Here is a 27,817-nt window from a genome sequence, read left to right on the forward strand (position 1 = left end):
GTGGGAAGGAGGCGCTCAATTGCTTGAACCAGTAGCAGATTCTTCATAAATACTGTTGAGAATTATAGCTGATGGTCAAACATTATGACACTTTTAACTAGGAGTAGAAGAGGACGGCCTTGCTAGGTCTGTTTCCAGCAAGGGATATTCTTAGAATGTATGGTCTTTCCCTACAGAAGCACGAGGTAGAGCCAATACTGCATTTAATCTTTGACTCCCAGGGCAGGTCCTGCCAGGGCAGACTGTCACAGGGGCTGCCACGTTCTCAGTTGAGCTGGATTTGATTATGTTCCCTGACATGAATGAGAGGCCTGGCCCCAGAAGGAGGGGCATAGTATGTGAAAGGGCAGAGCATGGGAAAAGGAGAATCTAATCATCTGAAATACTTCCTGTGAGTAAGTCAAAGCTATTTCTTCCACCCCCAATTCCAGTTGGTTGTGAAACAAAACTTTAGGGACCTGATATTTAAATAAGACTTACAGATGAAAGTGTAAATCCAGTTTAAGGGCAGTCTCCTGCAAGCAGCTTTTATCTTAGAAATGGTATGGTTCTTAAAAGTATGAGTTATATCGGATGATTAGATGCTAGTAAAGGACATGTCAAGTAATACTAAAGTATATTTTGGAGCCTGCTCTCTGGATGTATTTGGCACTGATGTTAGGATGGTGTGTGCTATCATATTTCCTTGTCTTATCTGGATTTTACCTGGAACTATAAACAAAAGCCAGAAAAGCTTCATTTAGAAGGCACAGGGTATGACTTATCTCTGGTCATTCAATGTTCAAAATGGTTCTTCGTCACTGAGAAGAGTCTTGGTGCTAAAGGTTAGCCAGAGAATGAACCATAGAAAGTTTCAGAAACTCATGAGAATCAACAAGAACTGCTATTGTCTCTGAATCCAAGGATTTGGGTATTTGGTTGTTCACAGGGAAAGTTATAGTAAGGCAGTAGTAGCTGGAAAATGAATTGGACAATAAAAGCAGCATCTAGCTTTGTACACTGTGCAAAGCAGGCACTCAATGAAATTTAGTGAACAGATGAATGAATGAGCTTGAGGTTTCAAGGCAGAATAAAGATCCAAATGAAAAATAAGCCAACTAACTTCTAACCACTCCTCAGCCATTATACGGTTTTATAATGCTGTACCTAAAATTCCTCAGACTGGTTTGTAAATTCTCAGCATTTCATTTTGACTCTGAGCTAGAGGCAGGGCCTTATAGGAAGGCATAGAGGTTGTCAAAACACATCTGTCTGTGATGATGGAGATAAGATTTCAAAGAAGACCATTAATCAAACTTGTATGAATAATGTATTAGCATTATCTGAATTACAGCTACCCCCTCCAAGGGTGTCCTGTTGCTCCCTGGTCTAGATGGACCATTTGATAAAACCCAACAGTTAAGTCTGACATTTCAGATGAAATTGAAACGATATTCCCATTAAGATATTAACGGGGGTCATTCCACCTTGGTGATTCAAGCTCTCTGTTTCAACATCAGCCACTTTAATCAAAGGGGATCTCAAAGACTAGCTTAAATGGCTGATCCACCTTCAGGAAGACTGGTCATTGAAGCCTGCCTAATTCTTTCTGGTATTGGCCTATGATTGTTGTGTATATTTCTTTAAGTTCTCTCAACAGTTTAGATATCTAAGCATGGTGCTTTGTGGCTTGTAGAGATGCCTCTAAAAACACTGCGTTTCCCCTCAGAGGCCTTGAATTTGAGATAGGATTCCAAGGCTTTCATTTTTTCATTTGACAGGTGTTTGTTAGATGCTTACCCTACTCTAGGCCTGGGGATATAGCAGTGAATGAGCTAGACAAGAGCCCAGATCTCCTGGAGCTTACTTTCTAGTGGAGGGGAGATAGACAGGAAATGGGACCCCTGAGGATGGGGGTGGTTAGATGGGGTGGTCAGGGAAGCATCTTTGAAGAGAGGAGATGTGGGCAACAGAATGAGTCACACTGAGCTATGCAAAGCTCTGGGGGAAGGGTCATCCAGGCTGAGAGAACAGCACAGGGGAGGCCCTGGTTCCCACGTGGCAGGACACACTGATGAACTAGGGGAGGAGGGAGATTCAGTCAGGGCTGCCTGACCAGGGAAGGGCTCTCAGATGTGCCCATGGGCCACCAGTGCCTCAGAGGCTAAAGAAAACTTTAGGACGATCCCAATGCCTTTCTGATCTACTTAGGGTACTCTATGAAACCAGGTTGTGAGCTTATTTTAGACCCTTGTTGTAACTGTAGCTTTCCTTTCCTTTCTGGTTTTTAGAATGACATCATCAGAACACAATGCTAGTGACAGCAGCTTCACAGCCTGGATATGATGCTACTGATGAATCATCTGGGAAATTAAAACCAAAGAAAAACAAAAAAAGCCTTCTTCAGACATCTATTTTCTTTCTTAATTGCTTACGGAAGATCTAGAGCAGGTGTTCAGTACCTGAAAATTTATGGGTAATTATTTGGCTGCTCAACCCTTGGGTATACTTAGGTCAAATCCCTTTGACTCCAAGCAGTTTCACAATAAAAGGGATTTGACATTTACCTAAATATGATCATTTTGTGTACTTTAAAGAGAGAGAACATCTGTTTTTCTCTGTGCTTTTGCTTCAGTAATTTCCCAAATGACACATATATACTTTTCCCTATATAGTATCCATGGAACTAGCTGACTTTCATCTAATTCAACTTAGATGATGAGTGGTATGTTGAGATTGGGCCCCCTTACTCAAAACAATCCTGCTCTGTCTGAAATCCAACATAATAATTGGGAACAAAATAGGATGCAACCTAGCAGACAGACTGTTATGAGAAACAGGTACCAGGCAGCCTCCCTGGAAAGTGGAGCAGCTTTAGGAAAAAAATTCCTAGCTCTAACAGAGATCCCTTCTCTGGAGAGTGTCTGCAGTGAACCTCAGAAACAGACATCACCAGTCAGGATGGTGCTTAGTTAACAGAAATAACCTGATGACATGCAAGTGACCATGGACCAAGGACCAAATATTTAAATGGCCTGTCTGTTGTGGGCTCACAGTACTGTACTGGAACGTTCTAATGGCTTATAGCCTCTCGTAGACTATGAGCTCCTTAAGGGGAGGCAAGGTGGGGGTGACTTCCCGATTTTGCATTCCCAAAGCCGGCAGACTATTCCTTGTAACCAATGCTTGGTGAAAGCTAATGAACAGAATGGAAAAGCAGCAGGGTTGTAAAATCTCACTGCCTTAAAGGTCTATGTTTCTGAACACCTGGGATACTTTCGTCTCTGCTTTTTTCTTTCCAGGAATAAAAGGAAGTCTTAGTGTACCCCCTGTCCACAGTGGGCTTGGTCAGATGTGTCCAGCCCGAGGGGAGTTCACTCTGCATGGAGAGTGTTGATGATATTAGGGACACGGAGGTACGCCACTGCACGACAGTGTGTAAATGCACAACCAAAGCCTCGCTGGTGTGACCCAGTAGGACAAGAGGAAAGGGAAGCGTGGGCTTCTAGACCCGCATCCATGGCCTCTAGGACTTCTCCGACTTTAACGGGATCCTGTCAAGAGGCAGATTCTAATTCTGTAGGTCTTGGGGCGAAGATTCTGCCCTTCTCTCCTGCTCTGGGCTCACTGCAGCTCCTCACCCCTGCTCTGAGGAACGAGGTTCCAGGGAGCTCCCCCAGGGTGGCTGCTCCTACCACTGAGGTGGTTCCCACTGAGAAAGTTACTCTTTCGAGGCAGGCAGGCTCAGTTTGGGCTAGTCTTAGCCCTTAATCTCAGGAAAAGAAAAAGGTGAGGGAGTGGAACTTCCAGGCAGGCGCCATACTGAGGAGTGAACTTGAATAACACTGCTTTGAGTCCACTGTACTTTTACAAGGACCTTTGATTTATGGTAATTGATGTTAATTTTCTGCTCATGGCAGGGATAGAATTTACAATAAGTTTACCTTGATTTAAATAAGTTGATCAAACTGAAATAGTTCTGGTGGTATTCAAGTATAACAAAAAATTCTAAGGTAGAATGGCCAAAATCTGACAGTGGAGGGATGCAGTGACACAAAGGACGTTTTTCCAGGGAAGGCGTACAGCTTTCATCACATTATCAAAGGTGTTAGAAACTAAGAGAAGAACCAAAGAACTCATTGGTATAAAATTAAGGTTGACTCAATATCAAAGACCGAAAAGTTACCCTACACTTCATAAATCTAGCTCATGGGATATACTACAGCTTTTTAAAGGACTCTACACCTTGCCATATGTACAATGATCACCATCAAAGAGCAGTGTTATCAGATAAAGATTATTAAACAGCCCTTCTCTTTGCAGAGCATTGCTTCCCAAACTGTGTTCCAAAGAACTCAAGGCTGGAGAAAAGTTAACAGGTCCTTGGTCAAAGAGAAGTTATTATGTTAAATTTGTAGGTTAGGGATATTCTGCTAACTGCTGTCCACTCCTCTGCCCAGGGGATTTACCATGCTATGTAGAATATTAAAGATACTGATAAGTCCTCTAAGATACAGATCTGCTTAATTTTGTTCGATGTGACATTTGCCAAATGTATTTGTTAACAGAATCCCCTTTGCAAGGAACATGTGTTAACTTAAGGGCAAGTGTCCTGGGGAAGCTGGTGGCTGCATCATGAATTAGCACTGAAGCTGGGAAGAGGGACTCTGTGAATAAAAGACAAAGCCCTTCTTTTTCTGGAGAGGACAAGGCTACATTTCCTGGAACAATTACTGGAGGGCAAGTGGGAAGAGTCAAGAGTTTTATAGTTAAAGTAATTGCCATTCCAGGTTAGGCCACATGGATTTAGGGAAAATTTTTAATTAAAAAAATGTCCTCACTGAGTCCATCATGCCTCTTGTGCCAACAATTGATCTGACCATGTCAGACTACAGCCAAGTGGCCAGTTAGCCTTCCACCTTAGGTGACTTTTCAAATGACAATGAATTGCCCTATTCCATAAAATCAGTTTTTGAAAATGTTCTGTTCTTGAGCATCTGCCTTTGAGTAAAAAGTGGTGGTGACTCAAAGGACTGCAAGGCAAGGAGGCTATACATTAGTCACAAAAGTAATTCAGGGCTTGGTCTGAATGGATGATATGGATTCAAGGGCTTAGAACAGGACTTAATGCTCTAACTTTTAAGTGAGTCAGATAAAAAATCCTAAATTTCTGCTTTTTGGATCTGATGGTTACGCTTTTTTTTGAAGGGGGTCGGGTGTGTTTAAGCTTAATTGTGCCTTTCAAATGGCACGACTAGAAGTTGACACTTTTGATATTTTCATTAGCATCCATTTTTTTCCATTAGATTTTTGCTTAGAGGGAACGTATGAGGCATTCTCTGCTCTTAACCATGACTCCTAAAATGAGACGACGGCGTTCTTTCGTACCTCCAGCTCTAGCTCCTCCCTGTCCATCTCCTGATGAATGCCTCCAATGTAGTCATTTGGATCGTAGTATTCGTGGGCTGAGGGATGCCTGAAAAAGAGATAAAGAGTTTTAAGGCCCCTGCTTCTGGCTATGAACATCTGTTTGTGTTACCCCAGCAGGAGGCCGCTGTGACGTGGCAGGTCTTGGGAGCTGGTGGGTAAGCAGAGCTGGAAGGACCCACTCCTTTCGAAATGTGGCTCACAGGAGAGGCAGAACCGTCATCATAATATTTCTACCATTGGTGCTCAAGTCAGTTTCCTTCAGAAGAAGCAGTTAAGATGAACGGTACGGGCAGGCTTAGTTGTTTTCAGTGACCATGCCGTAGCCCACCAGTCATGAGATTCAATGTGACTAATTTCTATCTCAAGTCTCTGGTCAGGAACAGGCCCATACTTAGCACTTATTGCTTCTTTATTATCTCTGGGGAGAAAAGTGCTGGAGTTGCGGCAATACTCAAAGGTATCTCCTGGTCTCTGAGGTCCAGTTGAGGGAACTTGGTTCTATGATCCAAACTGGTATGCTATCATCCAGGACAGAGTCTTTTCAAATGTTATGACTGTACCTCAATAAGAAACAAACTTGACATACAACATAATACGAGATGCATGTATGTAATGAATGTACATACATATGCATATAATGTATTGGTGTGCTAGGAGACCCCAAGTTTGCTTTTCTTCAGAAAACATATATAAAGCACAATTCACAAAACCCACCACCTCTATGAAAACACCATTAAAGGAACCTCTAGGAGTAAAGGCAATGGAAGTTACATCCTCATTTAGTGGCTCTGACAGGAGCTGAGCATCCACATTGCAGATGCACGTAGAAGGCTTCGGCCTCAGAGCCTGCTCCCCTGACAGTTAGCTGGGGACCCAGGCCTCCACGTCCTCAAGGGTCCGTGCAGCGATCAATGGTCTCTGGTCCTCCTTCCCAGGCACTTAGTTTAGAGAACAATAGATCAGGCACTATTGTGCCTGCACAAATGAGTGGTCATTTAAAAAAAGGCTGGCTTTCAATTTTCTGGACCCATCAGGCAAATATACTGCCTGCACTTAAGGGGGCTTTTAGCCCTGCAGATGCAGTTGAATGGTCTGGGCTTTGAAAGCATCAACTAAACACCCCCATTCCGTCCCGACGCTTACTCTTGCAATGAGTACGGTCTGCTGCCATCTGACCTTGCAGCCAGAACATGCAGAGGTCTGACCTCTGGACTCTTCTAACATTTTTCAAGTAGCCCTATGGGGATAAGTCATGTCATGTTAACTAGACTTAAGAGGAAATTAGGGGTTTGACTTCTAAAAGGCCCATCACTGTAACAGTTCAACATCTGAGAGTTAGGAGATGCCTTAAAGGCCTCATCAATAGAGAGTGGCAGTTTTGGTCTATATGGCCAAAGAACTAGTTTGAGTGATTGAATTCGGGGAATTGGTCAGTTGTTTCATAGAATCAACTGGGGACTACTGAGTATCATGTTTATGAGCTGAGGTCAGACAGACATGCCTTTAGATCCAAGCACTGCCAAATTGAGCTGTGAGTCCTTCCACAGGCAAAGAACCTGCTGAGTTTGCAGTTCATCATCTGTGCAAAAGGGACAGTTGTGAGAAATAAACACAGTAACAGTTCTCTGTACTCTGCCTTGCACACTGTGTGCGAATGTCAGGCTGTGCCCTCTCCTGTATGTTTACATGCTGTCAGTTGCAGCAGGATTTATTTTTTCAGGCCTGGAGAATTAGCCCTGGATTCTGACAACAGCTAACCATTAAAATCACGGGATGAAATACAAGCTTTTCTCTGGAATATGACAGAACCACAGGAAATGTGTGCTTACCCTAACTATTGAGTTACTAATTGAGATCCAACAGGTATCACTCAGAGGTTTTCCATGTAAGAGGTGAAAAATGCCCTTTGAAATAAAGCATCAAGTCAATTATCTGAATAAGGAGCCTGGATGAGAAGAGACTGAGCTGGGGAAATAGATAACCTACCCTCAGATGTACTGAGTGGCAAGAGAAAAGTCTTCATTATATTTTTTAAGCCAGTGGCCCTCTTGGAAAGTTTCTTGCTTTTTGCCACTTCTTAACTATTTTATATCTATCATTAAATAATTAATGCTGATCACTGCTACCACTGATTTGAGTGCTTACCATATGCATAAGAACTTGCCATACATTATTCCAATGATCTTCTAACAATCCTATGAGATAGGTACTGTTATGATCCCAATTTTAATATGAGAAAACTGAAGCCCATGGAGACAAGGTAAATTATCCAAGTTCCATGGCTAGAAATTAGCATCAGCTTGTCTGACTTGAAGATTCTGAACTACTCTACTTCTTGGGCAGAAAGTAAGTTTAAGAGAAGAGTCATGTGTAAAGAAATTAATGTGATGCACTGACTCACAGCTGCTATTTAATTGGTATATGCAGTTCTTGCATGAGGTGTGTGCAGGCTGATTACATGAATCCCAGTTTGAAATGAGACCCAGGAAAGCAGAATGCACAACCTCAGGGGGCCCCTCTTTTCACTCACAGCTCACTTTGTGGTCTACTTACAAGAAACATCAGGATTCTCTCTAGTTACGATGACTAATCTTCAAATTATCATTTGTGGTGATTAAATTTTATTCTGAGACAACTTTTACGGCATTTGTAAGCAATTTTGTTCTCAGAATATAATTTGAATAACTCCGCTCCAGGGTTATAATAAAGTAATTAATATGTCGGAGCAGTTTTGAGCAGGATTCAATTTACTGCCTCCATAAACAATAAAGTTAAACATGGGCAACTTGGAGGAAAATTATAAGATGCATTAATTTTTTTCACCACATGGTAAGCAAAATCCAACCGAACTGCAGTTATTTACCCTACTTACGGTAATGCTTTAGTGATTTACGATCACAGCACTTACTCCTCTGGCAAGAGGTACGGATCCAGCACGGGCGGCGTGGGGGAGGACATCTTAGTCAGGGCCATGATGTGCTCGAAGGTGATGTCGGTTTGCGTTCCCGTGTCCACCAGCTGCGACTCCGTCGGTGGCAGGAACATCTTGGTCCGTGGCGTTCTCCTTAACACCTGAACCACGATGGGCTCTTTGGCCGTCTTGAAAGCCTCCACAGCCTGGTCATGAGTCGCTCTGGATAAGTCTTTGCCGTTGACCTGTTGAGAAATATTGGGGGGGGGGGGGGAATGTTGATTCTAATTAAGCAGAAATTAGCTTGTGTTCTTGGGTAAGCAGCTAAGAGGAAGAATATCCATTCTCCATGTTCTCTAGGTTTAGTGTTTGGAGGTATCTGGATCTGGCGTTAAATAACTCTCGGGAAGTGGATTTGGCTCACCTGATAGTGTGCCCGCCTACCACATAGCAGGTCCAGGGTTCAAACCCAGGACCTCCTGACCTGTGTGATGAGTTGGCCCACACGCAGTGCTGATGCATGCAAGGAGTGCTGTGCCACACAGGGGTGTCCCCCGCATTGGGGAGCCCCATGCGCAAGGAGTGCACCCCGTAAGGAGAGCCGCCCAGCATGAAAAAGTGCAGCCTGCCCAGGAGTGGCGCCGCACACACAGAGAGCTGATGCACCAAGATGATGCAACAAAATGAGACAGATTCCCGGGGCCGCTGACAAGAATACAAGTGGACACAGAACAACACACAGCAAATGAACACAGCGAACAGACAACTGGGGGGAGAAGGGGAAGGGGAGAGAAATAAATTTAAAAAAATAAATCTTTATAAATTAAATAAATAATAAGTCTCACAGCAGGGAAGTCTTGGCTTCCCACGGTAATGTCTTTAGCATAATCCCATCACTTGCTAATCTTGCCTGTTAAAGAAGAGATCAGCCTCAGGCTCCCAGCCTTTGTCAGGCAATAATAGCTAACTAGAAATTAATTACATTGTTACATTTTAATGGTGTGTATTTTTCCAGTTTGTGGCAGGTGATGCTAGTTTTCCTTTTATGGCAGTGACATAAACTCTCTTTTAAATGAATCCTTTTAAGTTGTTTTTGTAAAAGCCAATTAAAGATATTAGGTAAATGACAGCACAGGCTATGGTGGACCATGGCAAACAATAGCTAGTTTAAGAACTGTGTTGTTTCCCCGTGCACCCAGTGCTGTGCTACTGCTGTATTTCCCTGTCTGTTGAGTGCCTACTGTCTACTTGATGACTTAAGTTGAAGAAAGCTCTCAACAGTGATCTCATCACAGAGCTATGAAGCTGGCAGGACGAAAGGTATGTTTATAGTCCTTCTCTACAGCCTCAAACAACCTGCATGAGATCACCTGCCTGGTGAGTGTAGGTCAGAACTTTCAATGCTGCATCCAGGATTCTTTCCAAATGGTGTGTTCAAAATGAACACCATATAGCTATTTTTAGAACAGCTTGAACAAGAAGAGAGAAGAAATAGAAGCCAGACTCTTAGTTCCAAAATATGAACTCATTCTGAGCAATATGGATGTCCAACCGCTTCGTTTATCTCCTCCCAAACCCCAGCAGAGCAGAGGAAAATGACGTGACATTCACGTGGTTTGAAAACATTTCATGACTGGACCACATGAAAGTTATCAGGCTCTGAAATATTTCAATATTAGTCCCCACATGGCAGTTTGGACTTTTAGAATTAAGTGTAAATGATGGTATAAGAATCATATTCCACAGGCTATATAGCTGCAAAAGTCCCTCAGTGTCTCATAGCTTCTCTGGAGAGCAACAATGACCTGACTTAACACAGGAGTTTAAATCTCTTAGATTAATATTTCATTCTTTCAATATGCATGTTTTTGGCATTTGCTTATAGCTGTCTAAATGAACCCAAGCACAGCCTTTTCCTATCTTGTAGACACATTTCCCCCTTAGTATCCTATACTTAGGAGACCACGGACAATTTGGCCCATCCTCTGAGCGGGAGTACTACAATTCCTCTTTGTCTGAGCAGGACCACAGTATGGATTCTGCAGCTGGCATTAAACAAAGGTTGGGCTGAGCAGCAGAGGTGGGATTCTTCACTTGTAAAGAAGCCCAAGTAAATCATGCCAGTGGAGATTATTAACGATTTGGATTCAATCTACTTAATTTACTTACATCATGAGGGAGTTACAGAAAGGACCCAAGTACACGGGTAATTTAAGTCAACGTCTGAACCACCAAACCAAACCTGACACTCCGAGCACTGGGAATGCCAGTGTTTAACAGCACAGCTAAATTCACCTTTCCTCCTTTGAGAAAAGTGTGAAAAAGGACACAAACAACTCTTTTTCATTTCCAAAATCAGGTGACAACTGTGACAGTTTGAATTTGGAGAATCCCCAGAAAGATGATGTTTTTGAACTAGTCCATTCCTAGCTTTATATAAACGGAGACACAGCGAGACACACACAGAAAGGAAGCGACCATTTTTGACCCTGCCATGTGAGAGAGGCCTTGAGGATCGCTAACAGCCAAATCTTAAACACGAAGTCCCCAAGAGTCTGAGCCCATGGAGCAGCTCAAGCTGAAGAGACAAGGTATGTGCCTGATAGCCACAGCTGAACTCGGAAAGAAAGCGGAGCAGCTGAGACTTAGAGAGGAGGCCCGGAAAGAGACAAGCCCTACGCCTGGTTGCCCACAGCTGGGCTCCAGGAGACGGTGAGCCTGGAGGGAAGGCAGGGACAGCAACAGAGATGGCCGCCATCTTGCTTCGCCACATGGTAGGACTCCAGATCACCAGTAGCTGATGGGTGAAAACGCATCTCTGGTGATGCCTTGATCTGGACATTTCATGGGTCAGAATTGTAATTCTTTACCCTAAATCCCCTTTATAAAAGCCAACCCATTTCTGGTACCTCAGCAACCTCATGGCAAACTGAGACCTAACAATTTTGACCCTTTTCCTGCTCAGAGCCCAGAATGCTGGGGGTTTGGAATGGGAGTAGGGAGGAAACTCATTTGGAGTTCTGTGAAATTCAGGCTGGAGCAGAATCATTTGAGCCATATTTTCCACTAAGACATGACACTAAGAATAGTATTAATTTATAATGAAAAAGTAAAACCCTTTCTTGGACACAATGCAACAGACGGAGCTGTGGATGTGCCAGTGCCAACAACCAGTCACTGTTGTCTGCACTTGTACTCACTGGCGGTGGCAGGCCCCAAAGTTAGTTTTACCTACAATGAGCTCGGCTATTAAGACTTTTGAAATGGTCCTGTAAGATACAGTCAAACATCCGTGCTTTCTCTATTTTTGTGTAAATACCAGGCCTTTTCCCAAAAGGGAATGTATGTAGAATTTTCTTGCTATGGAATCTCTTTCCTCTTCAAGTTCCTGTCCAAGTCTTCTAAAGGAACAGGAAAGCTAAGACAATAGTGGAAGGGGAATTAAACCCTGAGAGTTTTTGATTTGTGTCTAAAAGGAATTTATCTTTCGAGCCTTTCCTTTGGATATGCACAATTAATGGTCTTGCAAATACCACAGCAGGCAAGGTCGGTTGACTGTCAGTGACCTTCCTCCTTACCCTCACTGCTTGTTCCTTTCTCAGAGAACTCTGACTTTGTTTCCTTTCCAACCAGATCAGAGATCACTCCCTTGGGTGGGCGAGGGGAGGCTTGAGGTACGGATTTTGAGTGTTTTCCACTCATCATGGTGGTTTTGTTCCTTTTGCCACATGATCAATTTAGGCATGGGCATGAAGGTAATTCTAGCTGATGGGATAAGCAAGAGAATCTGTTTGGAAGCATCTGAAGTTTCATTCACAACATGAGGTAAAGATGGCCCTTTTATGCCTCTGGACAAGTCATCTGCATGTGATGGCTGGACTTGTGGCAGCCATGTTGACACTATGTGGGGCACTGGCATGGGAGGCCAAGTCCATGCTCTGAGGATGGCCAAGCATAAAAATGAGGAATCAGTGTCATCGGTTATATCACGGAGCAAACGAACTCACCAAGCTTAGAATTTCTTACCACCAAACTTTTGTCATATTTGATAATACATTTCTTATATTTTAGGCCATTTTAACTTGGATCATAATTGCCTAGAGCCAAAAACAGTTAAAAATATCACACTAATGTATTGTAAAATTAGGCAGGGATGTAGTCACATGTATTCATATAGACATCCAGACATCCTTCTATCTGTACATAAGAATTAATGAAAATACTTCTCTGATTGGGAGGTGCATCTTAATCAGCTCATTTTTATAGAAAAGTGATGACTCTAGTGCTTTATTTGGACAGATTTTTATAACCACCAAGCTGATGTTCAAATGGTTTCTAGAAAACGATGCAGGAAGAAAGGGTCTTCGCTAAGCAGATTCCCAGGGGGGCAAACAGCTCCCATGCTTCTCGATGCACTCAATTACAAAAGGCAGGAAGGCTATTTGAAAGCCGCCTGACTTGGGGTTTTATTAAAAAGCACTGATGTGACAACCCCCGTGGCCTCCCTCCTGCTCAGGCTGTGGAGGAAAGAGCAGAAGCAAGCACGGGGGGGGGGGGGGGGGGGGGAGGGGGAGGTGGGTGCTTAGAATGTCGGGGAGACTGAGAAATGCCCTAATGTCGCAGCAGAACCTCCTCACTGCCTGTCACTGGGCTCCCCAGAAGGGCATTGCTGACAAACGTGCCCCAGTGCCATAACCTAGTGCCATGTATTTTGTAACCAACCACGGTTCACACGGCCCCTCCACAAGCCAGGGGACCTCCCGCTTTCTTTCAGCGCAGGGAGGGGGTGCCCAGTGGCGGGGTTGCTGGGATCAGGCCTGGGCTGAATGCTGGCTCTACCACATCCTGGTGGTGGGGCTTTGGGCAAATTCACTCTCTTCCCCGAGTCTGTTTCTTCATCTGTAAAATAAATATAATCAGAGTGCTATGCTTCTTAGTTTCATTAAAAAGTTTAAATGAAATCATGTACGTATAGTGCCCGACATGCAAACAATTAAAATTTACTAAAACACCAGTGCTGATAGGGACCCTATACCAGAAGAGTCACATTTTCCTAGGAGAAAACAATCTATAACTAAAAGAAGCAAACTGTAGCCTAGTTATGTAATCTTTAGTTCCCAGGACGATCCTTGTGCATCTTGCACTCCTAGACTACAATATACACATCGATATTTTCAGTCCTCGAGTTCAGATGCTCTGAGTAGGTGCAACAGATCAATTTTACGGGACTTGACCCCTGCCACACAAGCTTCTTGACAAGGTATTTTAGAGATCACTACATTCTCTTAAAAAACGATGAGACGAGGAGGGAGTTTACTATCCTATGCAATCCATTTTTGCAGCCAAATTTGTTTTGAATTACCTTGTGCACATAACACTTATTACACTGTCATCTCGGAATCACATCGCTGAGAGACTTTGCGACGTGCTAACTCCGGTGCACGCGATCAGCCAACCGAGAACGACAACCTTTATTCTGGGTATTAGCATTGCATCTACATTACCCTGAATGGCAATGATGGCTGCAATTACAGACGGAATGCTCATCCAGTGACGTTTGGCCCGGTCAAATTAAATATCATTAACTCGCCCAATTGAGCAGATTGCTTTTAAAACAGTTTATGCAGCTCTAAAACCTAGTAAATGGAATGTTTTGGAACCAGAAATGCTGATTGCAAACTTTATCTTTATTATAAATTAAACGCCTAAGTTATTCACCTAAGGCTCTGACTGGTCCCCTGGGACTTAGGTGCAATTACGGTGAAAATCCAATCAGTTAGTCTCAAGGCAAATATCCTTGCCACAAATATGACATGACACTAAGGGACCTTAAAGAGGTCCTTCAGTGTAAGGTCTCCGGCGACAAGACAATTATGCTGAGGGGGTGCAATGATTCCTTCCGGGGTCCATTAACGCCTGGGGATCGTCGCATTTCTCTTCGTATGAGGTGCTTGGGGTTGCCTTTCCCAAGGTCTTAAGAACCTACCCAGTGCTGGTGGACTATTCTATTTGGGGACAAGTTTCATTGACTGTCCCCTTTTTTCTTTCATTCATTCAGCAAGTATTTACTGAGGTTACAGAGACTTATAACCTCTTGGCTGATGGGACATCCCTGGAAGAATTTCTTGGGGAAGAAGGATGAGGCCACAGCATGTGGGAACCACTAAAGAAGTGGCTGGATGGAGTACCTATGGGCAGTGTGAGTCAGGCATATGGTTTGGCCGAGGTGGCCTGATTCCTCTCAGAAGCTGGAACACCAACTGGGCCCTTACCCCAGAATTAGGCTGGATTTCCACTGTCTACCTAGAAATGTCACTGGACAAACCACCGTCATACAGTATCACCTTTGTAAAAACAGGAGCCAAGCATGCTGTCAAAGTTCTCTACAACTTAATTGTAAGCACTTCAGCATATTTTAAAATGTAGTCTTTGGAAAAGACAAACCATACTCTCTCCAAATTAGAAAATAAGTATCTATTTATGGGAAGACATTTGGTTTCTGAGGATCATTGTATCACAATCGCCTCTGTAACTATTACATGTGCAAACAACCCCTGTATAAAGTGCTAATGCAATTTTAAATTCAGCCTACTATAAATTATGCCCCTGGCTAGAACCCAACTTTTACGAGTTCATTTAATTAAATACAGGGGCAGTGATTTCATTCTGTAAAATATCACACCTATGTTTTCAAACTAATTAAAACTTAGATTCCACTGAAAGCATTAGACGATAATAAACTACAAATCGAAAAGTGAAAGGTTTCAAGCCTTGATTTAGGTTGGAAAAAAAAAATCTTTTCTCATTCAGGAAACTCTTGTCTGTCTTAATTTATTTCAAATTTACGATATGCTCTAGGGTTCAATGAAGGGAAAGTCAACTTATCTAAAATGTAGGTATTATGTATGGCAGTTAAGAAGAAATATGAATCTTAATGAACAAATGGTATTTAATGTGTTTCTGTGGAAAGCACTTCACTTTGGAGATCTGTATATATAAACAGACCAAAGTTACATAGATTTCAGTTCCTATGTAGTAAAAACAGATCTTTTATGAATACGGTTCATTCTATCAGGGACATTGGTGAGGTGCCTGTTTAGGGGCATTTCTGAATGCGTTTCTGACATAATTTTCCTAGATTTGGTATTTCTACAATCAGAAATTCCCCTCTTTAACCCACAATGAGCATTTGGGAAAAAATGCTGTATTTAGTACTTTGGTATTTTCCTTGTTAAAAGAGTCTTCCTTATATCTAAAATATCTAAAAAAAGTAAAACCCTTTGCTTTCTTAGGTAACAATCTCCCCTTTCAATCAATGACATCTTGCTTTTCTTTCCCTTTGGAGGCCTGATGTGAACACCCTGAAATCCCACTTTAAGTGACAGCATCCAAATGTCCATTCAGTTACAGCATATATGAACCAGAAGGCATATTACTGTATGCTCTTATAATTAACATGCATTGTTTTATATCATCCTACAGGTGAGAATTGAAAGAAACAGCTCAACTTATTATAGGAGAGCATATCTGGAAATAAGGTGAATGTTTGGAAACCAGGTATTTCTGCAGCCAAATCCCCTTAGCTTGTACAATTCCCCGGTTCTTCCTTGGAATTCATGTCTGTTACGGTTTTCTATTTAATTCTTCTGGAGGAAGAATTAGGTCCAAGCCAGTTAAATACCATCCTTCACACAGCCCATGGTCCGTCCCTCCTCATGTCATTCCCTGCAAGAATGTCTGACCTGGCTCCTCTCTCCTCCCTCCTTTCCCATCTGGGGGGAGGGCTGAAGCTTTCACCTCGATCTGGGAGACACGTGCTGAGCTCAGAATAGGGAAGATAATGTGCTTCTTTTTACATGTCAATTTTATTGCATTTAACAATCCATACTGGTGTTATCTCCTACTGTAAAAGGTAAATATAGCTACAAATTAGAAGAGAAAGGTGTGGCTAAGCTTTTGCAAGCATCATATCCAAAGCTTTAAAAAAAAAAAATCATTAGGTCATTTCCATCTCCCGGGTATAAACTTCACATTGGTCTTGTCAATACCTTGTTCGCTGTTTAAAAACTTAAATGTTAGCTGTTTTCAAAGACTAATCGTCAAAGAAAAGGACATGCGGGTAGATTCTGCCATTAAGAGAACTGTTGTGACAAAGAATTTCAAACAATGTCAGAAAGAAGTGCTTAAAGATGTTTTATGTTCTTTGCGGCTGCAGTCATTTAATTTGCAAACTGCGGAGAGGCTAACTGAGGGATTCTGCATGAAAATGCACATGAGCAGGCAGCAGTCAGACTGTACATCTGAGCAAGGTCCACGGAACGGCCAAAAGCTCCAGCTCTGGGGCCTGGGTGCCTGAGCCTAGATACAGGCTGCAGCAGTAGGCTCTGCGTCATCTCGAGCAGGCTATTACCGCTAGGTGCCTCCGTTTTCTTCTCTGTAAAATGGGATAACGGCAGGCCCGAACTCATCCGGCGGTTGTTAGAATTAATTAGGTTACACACAGAAAGTACTTGGGGCTTATATCCTGTCACGCAGTGAAGGCTCAATGAATGTTTATTTTCCTCACTTATTCTAAGAATTCTGGACACCCAGGCTCTGTACTGGGAACACTGCCTAGGTGAGGGTGAGCACTGCGGGGGACCTGGGGATGGCACACAGGGGCGTCGGCCCCAGCGCCGTTTCCCAGATCTGTGACTTTGGGTTGATTACCCCACCTCTTGGTGCCTCAGTTTCCTCAACTGAAAATGGGAGTTAATGTACTTACCTCCTAAGGAATTTGTGGCAATGTAATTAAAGTAAAGGACTTTACTTTAGCACAGTGTCCAAATATCAGCGGTTGTTATAACTCTGTAAACTTGGACAAGTCATTCATCCCCCCTCCCCTCCCGTGCCTCCTCTGTACGCAGGGCTGTGAATGGTCCTTGTAAGGGGCTTGCAGCCAAGAGCAGATCACAGCGAGCCTCTGTAAATGCTACCTTTTCTGGGAGACGCTAGTCCAGATTTTGACTCCAAAGGAGTCTAGCGGCCAAATTTCAGTAAAAAGCTTGCTCCAAATAAATCACACAAGAAAATCATGAGAGGATGTTGTTTCACTCATGCCTTCGGGACGCTGGTGTCCATCTCAAGGAGGCAACACTCTGAACCGCCCGTATCAGGTGCGTCCTCTGCGCCAGGCACGGTGCTAAGTGCTTGACATGATTTCATTCAGTCTTCACAACGAGGAGGTCAGTGGGAAGGCAGGTGAAATGATCCCTGTTTTATAGAAGAGGAACAAAAGCCTGAGGAGCTAAAAAGCATTCTAAGAGCCACGTAGCTTATGAGAAGTAGAGACGGGACGTGAACCAGGTCTGCCCAACTTGCCAGAGTGTGCTTGAATCACTGAGCCACGTGACAGGGGACACACCTGATGTCAGCCCCAAAGACAAGAGTAGGGTTTAACAGGTGACTGTCCTGATCCCAAGGTGTGGGGGTGTCTGAAAAGGAGCAGGCATCGGCAAGCAGGAGAGGTGGGGCAGCAGATGAGGCTGCTGAAGGAGAACGGGAGGTCCTCAGCACAGGAGGGCTTTCACTGTGCATCTTGGAAATGGGGTTGACTCTGCCATGCTGAATCAAGCCCGACAAATCCATGGACCTTCTCCAAGAATTCACATTGGCAATGGTATCATTTATAATGAGCAGAGAAAACGACTACTTTTCGGACATTTATAAACTTACCCCTTCTACTTAATTGTGGAGAAGCTGAAACTGGAGGGAAACTTATTTCCTTCTCTCAAATCATCTTTTAGTAAGAGGTCTCACTGAATTTCAGCATGCTATAGAATTTATTACAAGCTGGTCCCCCTCTCTACAAGTTTTGTGAAGACCTTGCAATGGAACACTGTTTTAAAAAGTCCAACTAGGACAAAGGTCACGTCAGTCTTCTATGAAAACAGAAAACCATCGTAAGTAAGGAAACAGGTAGCGTCGCACATTTTTGGAGCTTGAGCCTTACAGAAAAAGCTGGATCAAGAAAGAAACATTTATGAAAAGTTTATCTAGGTACTTTAAGACTCAACGTCTTCCTCTTTATTTGCTAGTCCTAATAGGACTAGGAAATTTCTCAACTGTTTTGAAATAAAACAAAGGTTGGTAACAAACCAGCAAATGCCAAGAAAAATCAAAGCTAAAGTTGATCCAGTTTAAATACAGTTTCCTGGCTCTTGTGGAATTGTGCCTCAAAATTGTAGTGTAACCTAAATAACGCTTTGGCTTTTTCTTTCTTTTTTTTGGTTCTTTTTTGCTTGTTTATTTTCTGTTTTCTGTCAAAAGAAAAAAAATTATGGCATGTAGCCCTTAGATCAAAACTAATTTTGGCTCCTGCAGAGCCAACTAGCTCAAAACTTGTGATTTACAGACCACGTGATCAAACTTCCATTAAAATGACTGTGATGGGATCCTTGAAGAAATGCTGTAAATAATAAACTGTGGTCTAGCAGTTAAAAAAAAAAAACAGATTGAAAAGGGACTGGTGCCAATGTGAAATCAAACCACCAGTGAATCTAGAGAGAACAGGCTCTTTTTGTTTTCATATAATAGTAATCATATTATATCAACTCTCTAAATAAATTATGGTAGATCTTCTCAAATACTTTCAATTTCTAAGTAGCATTTTTAAAAAGTCTTATACCACAAAGGAAAAACAAAAAAAAAAATATGGCAGGAACTTGAAATATCACCCAAAGACTAAAGCTCCTTGTTGGCAAGGATCCTATCTTTTCTTCTTTGAATGAATAATAATGTCTACCAATTCTAAGTACTTTTTATGCACCATGACTTTGCTAAAGCATTCTATATTTCATTGCTCATTCATTTGCTTATTAGTTTAATAAACATGAAGGAATGACTACATGTTTGGTACCTACCTGGTGTTGGGTGTACAGTGCAGGATAAAACCAGAAACGGAAACTCCCTCCAAGGAGTTCACAGTCTGCTGAAGGAGACAGATGCTAATAATCCCACTACTGAGGGAAGGAAAGGTAATATGGCAGGGTGGGCAGGTGGTGGTCAGAGGGTGCTCCTCTGAGGAAGAAAGGTTGAGCACAAATTAGGAGAATAGGGTAGGTTTAAATGAAGGAGAGGAGAGATTCTTCCAGACAGAGGGAGCAGCATGTACAAAGGTCCTGTGGCAGGAGGAAACCTGGTACTCCTGAGGGGCTGCTAACAAGTCAGCATGGGAGGAATGGAGATTGTTGTACCATAGATTGGAGGGGTGGGCAGGGGCTGGCCATGTTGAACTTTGGAAGCCACAGACAGTACACTGATTTTGAGACGATTTAAGAGGGGGAGGGAGAATTTACAAGACTGAGAGGGTATGTGCTCAGGTTTGCATTTTAGAAAACGATCACAGCAGCTGAGTCTGTGCCCAGGAAAGAGGCACCTGAGAGGCCCAGCAAAGGGCCTACCTACCGCCCTCTGAGTCAGAGTCCCATGTGCACAGGAGGCGGAGACTCCGGAGGATAACTGACTTGCCGAAGGGTTACAGCTATTGAACAGTAGTTTGGGGAGTGCGAGCTCCTCTCCTAACTCCGAAAACAACACTCTCAATTAAAACACTTGTTGAAAGAGTGAATGCTGAAGGAAAACAAATGCCATTCCCCAATTTCAGAAACCTGATGTTAGAACGTAAGGCAGGCCCCAGGCTTCCTGCGAAGCTTTTGCAGCTGTGCTCCTGGGCCGCGGCATGACTCCAGGTCCTCAGGGAAGGAGGAGCTGGGTAAGGGTCACGCTTAAGCCGCTGTTCCTCCTGGGGGCCTCCCTCTTGGTGGACCCCGCGCACCACTGCACCCCGTACTATTTACTGCTGGAGACTCTGCTGCCTGAGAGGCTGGAATCGAGCCTCCCCACCCTTGTGCAGAGCACCTAGTGGGGTGAGAAAGCAGGAGGAAGAATGGTTTATTCTGACCATCGGTTAGAAGAGCCACTGGCTCTTCTATTTGCTTCAACGACTCTCTCTGCAAAATGGGACAGAGGTGCCCAGCCTTTATGGGGAGGCTCTACCCACTTGCTCCTTAACACTTTGCTTTTCACACGAACGGCCTCACCTTGTTGCTGTTTTTGAGCACTGTTAAAAAATCCAAGCGTTATCCACTTATAGAATTCCTAGACAGTAATTCAAAGTGGCCTTATGGCAGGTGATTTTTACCATTTTTATTATGAAAATTTTCATAATCTTCTCTTCTCTCTTATTTTCCCCTTGAGAAAAATTGCTGAATTGAAGAGTGCAGGTAGGAGGATAACCCTTTTTGTGCAAGTTTTATTGGAGGGGGAGCGTTGTAGTCTAGGGACTTATGGCAATAGAATAACATTTGGAGAGTGACACTGTGTGTGCATAAATGGAGGGGCCAGTGGGGGGAGATACTATTTCACTACTTATCTAGTTGACATGCAAAATTAAAGTGCAAAAACTAACCTTGAGTTTGTCCTGAGCCGTGCCAAATTCTCTATTTTTAATTGGAAATTTTGTTAAACTTGTTGAGGAAATTTAGATTAGAGGAGAAAGTATGTGCCATTTTTCTGCTGTGTGAACGGACATAGTTCTAAATCTGAGTAAAATATCTTAAAGAGCACAGTCCCCATCCTAGCAGCTCACATTTTATCTGTAAGATGAATGACTTTTCCTGTCTAGAAGTGCTTACATGCAATATGATAACCGAATCCAATGGGTCTTTACTGAACTACCAAAATAGTCACACTTTGCTGAGAGCTTTGCTTGCAACCAGAGATCAGGGACAATTTTATGTCAAGAGGATGGGTAAATTATCTCTGTCTCTGATGAAATATCCAATTACCTAATGGTCACTGTGAGAAATTAATGCAGAATTCTGGAAACGGTGCCTCTCAAAGAACTACCACTGAATGTGAGTGGAAATAACTGATCCCAGAGACATCATCTATGATGAAAGAAACAGAAATTGGGATGACTTAGAACCTTAATGAATCAAAAATGAACTTTTCAAGTTGGTACTGCTTTCTCAAAGATTCACAAATGTGATTTATAAATGACACAAAGGGAATAATGATGACATCTTAGGATATTTATCACCTGTAAAAATATCCCCTGTAAAACAGAAATAAAATGACTTGCCCTCTCGATTTCACAGGCACTGAAGTGGTTTAAAGTATGGCCACATTATAATAATTGATCCTCGCTTTTTTATGATTAAATTTGCGGAAATCAGAATGGTGGAATGATTACATATTTTAGCTGCACAGAACACCTGGCAAATAGGAGGCCCTCAGTAAGAAGGATGAACTGAAATAAAGAATTAAAGATGTTTGCAGATGGGATGAACCAGGTTGAAAACCCTTTAAGATTCATGTGTATGTGATTCAACTGATAAATGCAGGGAACCAAGAAGATAAATGATAAAGTAACAATCATTATACTCTTGTCAAAGGAACCCTCTGACCCTCTCTGGGCCTCAACCTCCCTCATCTATAAATTGGGGGGCTGCTCTAAATTACGGTCATTTTATGGGAAAGTAGGATGAACCTCACATGACTGGCACCTAAGGCGCCCCTTGATTATTCCAGATGAGCTGATACCTGGCGGCTTATGAATGATTTACAGCCTTTTTAGACACAATCCCACAATATCCTGTGCCCCAACAATCCTGTCAACATCCTAGAAGCAGGAACAGTGGCCCCCAAAACTCTCAGAGCCTATCATGTCTTCTTCACTGGTTCGTGTTTGAGGGACACTCAGTTAAAAACTTCTTGACTTAATGCTCTCATTTCAGTTTTGTTTACAAGGTAGAATCACCGCAGGGCAGAAGGGCCTCAGAATTCTCCCAGACAACGCTCAGGCCCAGCAGGGGACAGAGAAGAGCTGTGCACTTGCCTGGGGCCACCTGGGGAAACAGTGTTTAGATGACAAAGCAATCGAGTACATTTTGGTGAAACAAGCACCCGGATAATTCTGAGAGGCTGGTCAAAATCAACAAGGGAAATCTCGCCTTGTTGAATTGTTCAAGAGTTAAGAGTAAAGCAGAAGGGACTGCTTTTGTGAGAATAAAGAGATAAAATCTGTTTGCAGTGGCACTGGAATTAGCGTGTGGACTGGTCCCTACCACAAAGAAAAAACCTGCAGCATTTTCAAAGATGATTTATTAGATGTGGGTAGAATTTGCTAGAAACCTACTAGGAGCAAATCATCTGAGAAGGAATTAATGAACCAAACACAACGCTTGATAATGTAATTAGAAAAGAAGGAAAGGGTTTTCTAGAGAGTGAGGAGGATGTGTGCATGATTTTGATTATGCCAAACTTTAAAGCTGTGAAAGAATATAACAAATATTTTAAAGAGTAAAGTTATCAGAGGCGAGAGGGAGACGACTGGGATGACCTTTATGGTTCTGGTGTTTCAGTACAGTTTCCAAGTGTGCCCTGCTGGGCGGAAACTCACTTCCAGCTATGTTTCAGTCAAATGGTGTGTGGGTCTGAGAAAAAAAAACAACAAATGAGATTGCTGGCAGCAAAAATATGGATCCCCATCACAAAGAACTGCAGAGCGCAGCCAAGGGAGAACTGGATGTTTTTCTTTATGTGCTTGAGGCAATAGTAAGTTTCTTCCCTGCTCTTGTTTGGGTCAGGGATTTTTCTTTCAGACCATTTTTAGTTGGGTTTGATACCAAGAGTATATGAAGCTCTCTAAGGTTTTCTTTGACCTCATTTCGTTGTGCCTCATGGATGAGCTCACTGAAAAACGTGTTTTGCAGTGCTAACATCTGCTCAGTGTGTCTGGAGAAAATTTCTGGCCATAGTCTTGTCCTAACTGCTATTCTAGGCTGGGTTTCGCAAACAAATGGCATCTGTGCATCACATGGGCTACCTTTAGTTTATATGAATATATAACTCTCCATATTTAAAATTTTTCAATCTGGAACTATCACCGCCCCTCACCCCCTTCAGGATTAGCTAAATTTTAGTTTTGGGGGGATGTGGTTAACCTTTTTAATGCCCTCCCCAAAACATTTCTTCTTTAAGTATGCAGTGTAGAACCAGGAGGCCACCGTCTGTATAATGCTTTTTACATGTCGGAAAGTGCTTTCATGTGTTTTCGCTCTAGGAATTTGGGACAGCACCCTGGGAAAAAAGCCCTCTTTGGATGCCACAGAACATATGAGACATATGCACATAAAGTATCATGACGAGGAAGCCCTTCCCAGAACCCCTGGCTCCAGCCTAGAGCCTCTGCCTGGCTAACTCCTGCTGCTTATAAATTCAGACCCCTCAGGAAGCCCGGCCTGACCCTCTCCTGGCCCTGGCTGCCAGCAGGGCTGGCCACAGGTGCATTTTCTTCTGCGGGACTGTTCCCACTGGCGAGTGCCCCCCCCCCCCCCCCCCCCCCCCCGCCTCCTAGGGGCAGACGCCAGGAGTCACATGACCACAGGTGGTTTGCGACCCCTGCAGCATGGCCAGGGGCTGTCACTGTGAGGCACACAGCAGACGTTCAATAATTTGTTGAAGAAATGACTGAATCTGAGCATTTCCTCCAAACTTTCTGGATATCACTTTTAGGAAGCCTAGGCCTTACATAATTCTCTGGAAAACCCTGCTTCGCACAGCTCCTTTCAAAGAAATTACTTAGCGCCAGTGGCATCCAAGGATACCCATACACGTTGGCCTGTGTGTATCCCACTCCCAATACTTTACTTGTCATCACCCCTCCCCACACCCATCCCCAGAGAGGTTCAACCTAGAACAATGACCCTCTAAACACAATTGTGGAGGCCTGGCTTACCCTTCCCAAATGCCAACTCTGTCCTCTGGCCACCACAGACTCAACTGGCTTAACTGACGATATATCTTAGTGCTCAGAGCCTACATCATACCATACAGGTTCCAGGAAGAGGGCACTCACCAAGCACAGCACCCTTTGATACTCCTAGCATACTAGGAGGATGGGTTTGTATTCCCATGCTTCAGAAGAAGACTCTAAGGTTCAAAGAGGCTCAGAGATCTTTCCATAACACAAAGTCACTCAATGGCCAGTCTACAGAAGAGCCCAAGTCTACCATTAGCTGGGTGAAAGGGGGTCTCTGGTTTATCTTCTCAACCAGACCATGAGTGCTTGGAGGACAGGGCTGTGTTCAGTTCCTCCCTCAGCATATGGCCCAGAGAACTCAACAGTCACCCAATAAATCTAGTAGGCCAACGAGAGGATGACTTTCTGGCCAGGATAATTTGTGAATGGACTCTCTCCCTTGCTGTAACAGAAAGATAAGATGAACCTCCCCTTGAGTGAGTCACCCAGACATGTCTTTGGACCCCTAAAACTGTAGAATCATGCGTTTTATGGAGGAGACAACTGCAGCAGTTTCTTGGTCAAGTCTGTCCACTATGTGTCTGTTCCGGCACATTCCTCTGGAGCCCTTACCTCACTCTATTTATATGCTCACCTGTCATATTTAATTTCTGCCCCTCCTCGAATATAAGTCCCATAAGGACCCCTGCCCTCCTTGCTTTTTTTTTTTTTGTAAATCCCCCCCCCCCCACCTTGTGGCTTTTTGCATGCTGTCTGCTCTGTGTCTATTTGCTGTGCGTTCTTCTCGGTCTGTGTTTTATTTTTTATTTATCCCTCCCCCTTTGAGGCTTGCTTGTTGCCTGCTCTCTGTATCCATTTGCTGCATACTCTTCTGCGGTTTTGCTTGTCTCCCTTTTTGTTGCGTCACCTTGCTGAGTCGGCTCTCTGTGGCACTTGCGGGTTGGCGGTACTCTGCGTCGTGCAGGCGAGCCTGCCTTCACAAGGAGGCCCCGGGATGCGAACCCAGGGCCTCCCATATAGTAGACGGGAGCCCAACTGACTGAGCCACAGCCGCTTCCCCCTCCTTGCTTTCTGCATTCCATTGTATTCCCAGATTCTGACTACAATGCAGGGAACACAGGAGGAACCCGCTGAGCGTGTGTTGAAGGAATGAGTGGTGGACCTGCCCAAACCAGGTCAGCGCTAGCACGAGACAGTCTTATGTTACCAGGCTCTACCCCTTAGCAGCTGTGGGACCACAGCCAGGTTAGGTAACTTCTCCCACTAGCCCTCAGTTTCCTCATCTGTAAAATGGAAATAGTGATAGTACCTACACATTAAGGGAATATATGAGAATTAATGAGATTCTGTATATACCATATGTATATAAACACCCGTGTGACACATAGCCTTCACCAAAGATTGTTATTATTTATTAAAATAATAATGGAAACAATGGAATATAGTAAGCTTAGCTGTTTAACTGATAATTTAAGGATAAATAATACTAAGCTGGAATTGCTTCTTCCTTTACTAGACATTCCTTAATTTTGGCACTGGGGTAGAGTTGGTTCTGAAATTTCATGACCAACTGAGTAAAAAGATGTATTTACTTTTTGCATCAATTCCTCCTTGGTGGTTGCCTCTCCTTAACCTTTTGGGGGAACAGCCAGCTTCCTCTCAGGGTTCAATTTATGGAACTTGAACAGATATTTGATTGGGGAGGGAGAGATGGCTAGACATGCTAAACAATTCAAATTTTAAATACCAGAAACTTTCTAGATATTGGTCCTATACAACAAATCCCAAGGTCAGAAAATTGCTAGAAAGAGAAATAAAAAGAAGAAAATGCCAGGCTAAAGGAAGCAGAGGCAGCTCTTGCCAAGGAATTATTCTGAATGGGAGTGCACGGACAGAGACAGTTAAAGGCAGTATAGAGCAGCTGGTATCTAAAGTGTACAGGAGAAGCATTCCAAGTGATTCATGCCAGTCAATCGCAACTAGATGAAAAGGAACAAAATTCTGGGTGTTCAATACCATTGTAATTCTGGGGGTGAGGGTGGGCTTTTCATTTCCTGATACCAACCAAAATATTGTTATGAATGACAGTGATTTCTCTCTAGGTTTCCCAGACTCCCTGAACATAGGACAGCTGCTTGATAAAGGAAACTTGGTTCATATTCTTTAGAGTTTTCTTTTATTAAAATGCATGTCACTTTTAATGCTATACACCATAAGCACTGGCACTTTGGGGTAGGGGGAGGAAAATAATTAATTGCCTCGTCTGGCGGACCAGGGCCATTGCCTGTGCTTTGGTGAGCTACTTAAGACACTTGGAGAAAACTGTCTTTCCCCAGATGTCTGACAAATTAACTCTGCTTTCATTGGTTCAATGCTGGGAATAGTAAGTGTTTGTGTTACTAGATTCATGTGTTGTCTGTTCCCCAAAACAAACTTTTTGCTTAAAATACTTTCCTTTATGTAGAAACATGCAAACTCTTAGGAAACGTGTTTATAAAAATACCAGTTCCAAACACTGATGAATCTCACAGATGTTTTTTCTTTTTTACAACAAATGTTATACTTAGAGACAATCTTTTACAGAAGAAGAATGCATCACTGTAAGGAAAAAAAATAAAGCAACATTTTATGCTTTTAAACGATATTTATAATAGACAACCAACCTATTCTTGCTCCCTAGTCCTATTTCTGATTTACTTTTCTTTAGAATTTGGGGGAGGGTAAGCTCCTACTATAAAATATTTCTTCTTGTAGATCCTCAATATTTTTATTACTTTATTAAATATTGAATAAATGAAAGGATTTCTAAAATATCTGTAATTACTAAAAAATGCTGCAATGAATACCTGTAAACCCACCATTTGAGAAAAAAACCATTACGAATATCTCACCTTGACAGGGTGAAAATCATTTGTACCTGGATGAGCAGAGTTCCAACAAGGACAGCAAGGTGGCCCTGGGGAGGGAGCTGCCCTGCCAGCTATGGAGATTACTGCGTAGCTCAGGTGTGAAGTGACAGCACTCTAAGAAACAAGAGTGGTGCAGGGATAATAAACTGACCAATGGAACAGAATGGGGCAGCCAAACTGATGGGGGAAAGAGATGGGCTTTCTGTAAGTGGTCCTGAAAATCCTTTTACCAAACAAAAAAAAAAAGTGAAGCTGGACACCAGCCTTATACCATACACAAAACCTTGACTGGGAAAGGCAAAATTTATATGAAACTTTTATAAGACAATATAGAAGAATATCCTTATGACTTCAAGGTAGAAAACCCATTTCTTAATGAAATGGCATATCTGACTACATTAAATGAAGAGAGTCTGTTCACTGGAATACATTACAAAGAGAATACAAAGACAAGCCCAAAACGGGGGAAGATGCTTGTAATGCTTCTAACTGACAAAGGACTGGTGTCTAGGGTATATTTCAACAAGAGGAAAAAGATGAAAAATCTAACAGAGAAATGGGCAAGCGCTTGAACAGGCAGCTCACAAAGGAAGAGACCCAAATACGGCTAACATACATATGAAAATAATACCCAACTCCATTAATAACTAGCGAGATGCAAATTTAATCACAGTGAAATGCCTCTTCATATTCACTCCATTGGAAAAGTTAAGATTAAAGTCGGACAGTACCAAGTGTTGGCATCTACTCTACCAGGATGACAGCAAACAATTTGGCATCGGA

General features: G+C 42.9%; 1 protein-coding gene across 1 annotated transcript in view; it reads right to left on the reverse strand.

The window, feature by feature from the left end:
- PDZRN3 (PDZ domain containing ring finger 3) overlaps positions 1 to 27,817 on the reverse strand; it is a 240,348-nt gene that overhangs the window by 10,285 nt on the left and 202,246 nt on the right. Inside the window, exons 4-5 of the mRNA XM_058288725.1 lie at positions 8,318 to 8,565; positions 5,368 to 5,455 (exon numbers count right to left, since the gene is read on the reverse strand). Coding sequence (XP_058144708.1) covers positions 5,368 to 5,455; positions 8,318 to 8,565 — 336 coding nt within the window. The remainder of the gene's footprint in view (positions 1 to 5,367; positions 5,456 to 8,317; positions 8,566 to 27,817) is intronic.

This window comes from Dasypus novemcinctus, chromosome 26 (genome assembly GCF_030445035.2).
Source record: "Dasypus novemcinctus isolate mDasNov1 chromosome 26, mDasNov1.1.hap2, whole genome shotgun sequence".
Lineage (NCBI taxonomy): Eukaryota > Metazoa > Chordata > Mammalia > Cingulata > Dasypodidae > Dasypus > Dasypus novemcinctus.